General features: G+C 37.7%; 1 protein-coding gene across 1 annotated transcript; it reads right to left on the bottom strand.

Annotated features, from left to right (window-relative positions):
• Nucleotides 1-710: 710 nt before the first annotated feature.
• LOC111395362 (disease resistance protein RPM1-like) lies at nt 711-2,933 on the bottom strand. Its single transcript, XM_023021336.1, has one exon. The coding sequence runs from the start codon at nt 2,931-2,933 to the stop codon at nt 711-713; it is 2,223 nt and encodes a 740-aa protein (XP_022877104.1).
• Nucleotides 2,934-3,778: the final 845 nt, after the last annotated feature.

Genomic DNA, 3,778 nt, shown 5'->3' with positions numbered 1-3,778 from the left:
ATCAAGGAATATACTTTTTCAATAGCTTTTAGATGTTGCTGAAAATTTGAGGGGAGTTGGACTAGAAGCACATGAAGCGTACAAGAACAAGAAGTTCTTGGGAATATACAGGAGATAGACAATTTCAAAAGATCGGGAACAGGTGTGAGTGAAGCACGCTCCGGCGAGTTTTGGATATTGTAGAAATTAGATCAGCGAGTTTACTAGAATTTGTTAGGTTGAATCAAACTATAAGTTCACATTGTTTCTATTAGAGGTTATTGGCTTGGTCCTGGAATTTTTACCCAATTGAATTTTCTCCGTCAACAATATTGTTGTTCTTTATTGCTTTCATATTTATTGTTTGTGACATTTAAACCATATGATAAAGTGAATTGTTTGATAAACCATTTAGAAACAATTAAAAAGTGACTTGTTGCTTTTAATTGTATAATTCCACCCATAAGGTCAAACTTAATCGGTAATAAGAGCTTTTCAAATATGATCAATGACCTTAATCGCTTACTCAAGTATGCAAATAATAATTAATCATTCTTTATTTAAAGATAAAATAAAATATCATAAATTACAATTATTTCTTAACATTGGGAACCTATCCCATCAATGGATACAAAGATTAAAGGCAAACACCAAAATGAGAAGATTAATCATTGCGTGACTTGAAAACTCAACAGGATTAGGGTAGAAGACATTGCACCCAATAAAAGCTTTCATAGGGTAGAAGAATGGGAAAGATTCTCAACGGACCAAGACTGACCATTAAGAGTGAAAGAATGGATCACACGAATATGTTGGACCATGGCTCTATCTTCACCCACCCTTCTGATTGATGCTATAAAATCCTGGTTCATATCATATAGTGTCAGCTCTTCAACTTTGGATAGTTTATTGATGCCCAGTGGAGGCATTTCCAGTTTTGGACACCTGCTGAGAGAAATTTGTTGAAGTCCAGGCATCACTCCTTCGACGAATTTAATTGTATGTAGCTCGGAAAATTGGTCGATAACCAACTTCTTTATTTGGTTGAAGCTTGAAGTTTTAAACGTCAACTCTTCTGAGTCTTCTCCCGCAAAACAATCTACCAGATGAAGCTCCACGAGATTCGGAAGATTCTTAAGAGAATTCAGTGGACTATCCTGCAACCTGGAATACTTCAGACGAAGACAAAACAGATCTTTGAGTGAAGAGATCCACTCTGGGAATTTTTCCAGACGCCCTTTCAAGTATAGCCGCTGAAGAGAGAGAGGTGGTTCCGCATCCAAATCACCCAGTTCAAGATAATCTTCCTTGGTCGAAGCACATAAATCCAAAGTTGTAAGATGTCTCATCTGTTTGATAGATTCACACAAGTCTCTACCAAATTCTTTCTTGAGCCCAGTAAGTCCCAGCTTCTTCAGTTGGCTTAAATGTTTCAACTCCTTTATGATTTTACCATTTTGTCCAGCATCAATTCTTGACAATGTTTGCAGATCAGTCTTTTGAACCCCTTCAAATACCTTCACTCCTTGCACAGAGTCAAAATCTGCAAAAATTTTCACGGTTTTCTCAAATGACAATTTCTGCAGATTCGTCAAGTTTTCAATCCCCTTCACTCCTTGCACAGAGTCAGAATCTGCAAAATTGTTCGCAGTCTTTCGCCCAGCAAGGAGATGACGGAGTTTCTTCAGTCGCCAGATTTTTTTTGGAAGCTCGGTCACGTTAGTCTGCTTGAGGTCCAATGTTTCAAGGCAACCAAGCTTCTTTATGGACCTGTCATTAATTGCCTTTACTTTAGTATCCCTTAGACTAAGATACCTTACGAGAGTGAGTTTATAATTTCGTTTTGGAAATTCTGTCAAAGATGAGCCTTCCAAGTCTACGACCTTGAGCAATTTGAAATCTTGAAATCTGTTTCCAGTAATGGAGACAGAATCATTATCGGAGCCGAAGATGAACAGGGAACGAACATCACTGAAATCTCTATCTCGTGACCAACACCTGCAAGCTCTTGAATTTCCCCTGATGACCAAGTTCTTGAATCTCCCTGCAGGCTCTTTAGTGTTCCCCGATGAACAAGTGCACGCACTTTGAACAGATAGGTGGCGTCGTAGTTTCGGTCTTCGACTACTTTGTTTTGAGATAATTGATATAAAATTCTCTTCCTCGCACTTACTAAAAATAAATTTAAGCACAAGGTTGTGAACTCGACAGTGCCTGGGTGGATGTCCATCAGAATAGCGTCTAGAAACCTCAACCAAATTCCACAATATTAGTTCGTTGAGAAACTCCTCTGCTACGTTCTCAGCAGTTTTGCCATCTCTTTCATTCGCAAATTTTTCTGCTACCCACAAGCGCACGAGCCTTCCACAATCAATATCGTAACCTTGGGGGAAAATGCTCAAGTACAAGAAACAACTCTTAAGATCGCTTGGAAGATCCTTGTAGACAGATGACAATTTATTGTTGACATCTGGATCATCAAAATTAAGAGGATTAACAAGAACTCGAGTCCGTGTACCAGAACCCGGAACGTTGATGTCTTTAATAATTTGATGTTGCTCGATAAAATCACCTATCTTCCTCTTGATGGCTGTTATCTTGTGAAAGGTATCATTAAGTGGAACATAATGCTTGATATCATGGAAAAATTCCGAGGCTTTCTGAGCGAGTTCAGTCCCGTGAGATACGTGTTGAGAATGAAGCTCAAACTCCTCGATAACATCCTCTATTTCTTTAGCAATAGTTCGAACTTTTTCCACATGACGATCGAGCCATTTGCTGTGAACAGCACGATCTTCATCATGGTACATGATGAAGGCCTGAAGCGTCTCCAGCCAACTTTTGATCCTCTCAACTTCCTCTATAACATCGTTCTTGAGGTGCAGACGTTGTTTGAGAAGTGAAATCACCATCTCAACCGAGATCAATGCTCCAGTAACAGAAAGTTCTGCCATGTTCTTCTTCTTTAATGGTCGATTTGATGATGTTTTGGGCTTAGGTCTAAGTATATGTAGACAATAAAAAATGCAAGACAGAGAGAACTGATTGTTCCAATGGATTTCAGCTCCATTTATACAACTCTTGGCGTTGCCTCACTAGTTATACCGCGTTAAAAGTCTGTCATGATCAAGGAATTCAACTTGAAGTACTACATGTTTTCGCTGAAATTAAGATAGTTAGAAATTTCATATGAGTTGAATTCACTTTCGCTTAAAGATAATTTATTAAATAGGAATTCAAGAATATTCTACTTTCTAGAGATCCTTCACAAACTATGACATAACTTCTAAATCCCATGTTCTTACACAAGGTTGAGAAATTTTAATTCTTTTGTCATGGTAAGTTTGCAGTTCAACTGTCATAATTTTTTTTCTTTTCTTTTATTTTTTACTTATTTAATTTACAGTAGTAATAAATAATACCAAATTTCATGCTGGTATGGTGACATGACGTATGCATTGTATATAAGAGTAATGAAGCCAGACAAAGTCGTCCTTTACCATGAAGCAGATAACGAATTGTCCTTTTATCTTTGGTAGTTTCCTAGAAAGTTAAAAATGACATCATCCGTGGCGCATCATGATGACAGTGTAAGTTGTCACACACCACTTGAGAAAAGATTCCGAATGAGATGGTTATGTTAAAATAAAAAGACCAAGAAACGATCATAACACGCCTTGAGAACTTGGAATTTTCTGTTCCAATTTTGTCCGTGACTTTGAAGAGTGAATTACCCATCAATCCATTTTCGCTAATCCTAAATGAATTTTTTCTCGTGTATAGAAGCCAGGTTCACATG

This window comes from Olea europaea, chromosome 6, assembly GCF_002742605.1.
Source record: "Olea europaea var. sylvestris chromosome 6, O_europaea_v1, whole genome shotgun sequence".
NCBI classification, from domain to species: Eukaryota; Viridiplantae; Streptophyta; class Magnoliopsida; order Lamiales; family Oleaceae; genus Olea; species Olea europaea.
This window is presented reverse-complemented; position numbering and strand designations above follow the sequence as displayed.

Bases quoted from the DNA above. Each gene is read 5' to 3' on its own strand.
- LOC111395362 (XM_023021336.1), bottom strand. From the start codon at position 2,933: ATGGCAGAACTTTCTGTTACTGGAGCATTGATCTCGGTTGAGATGGTG.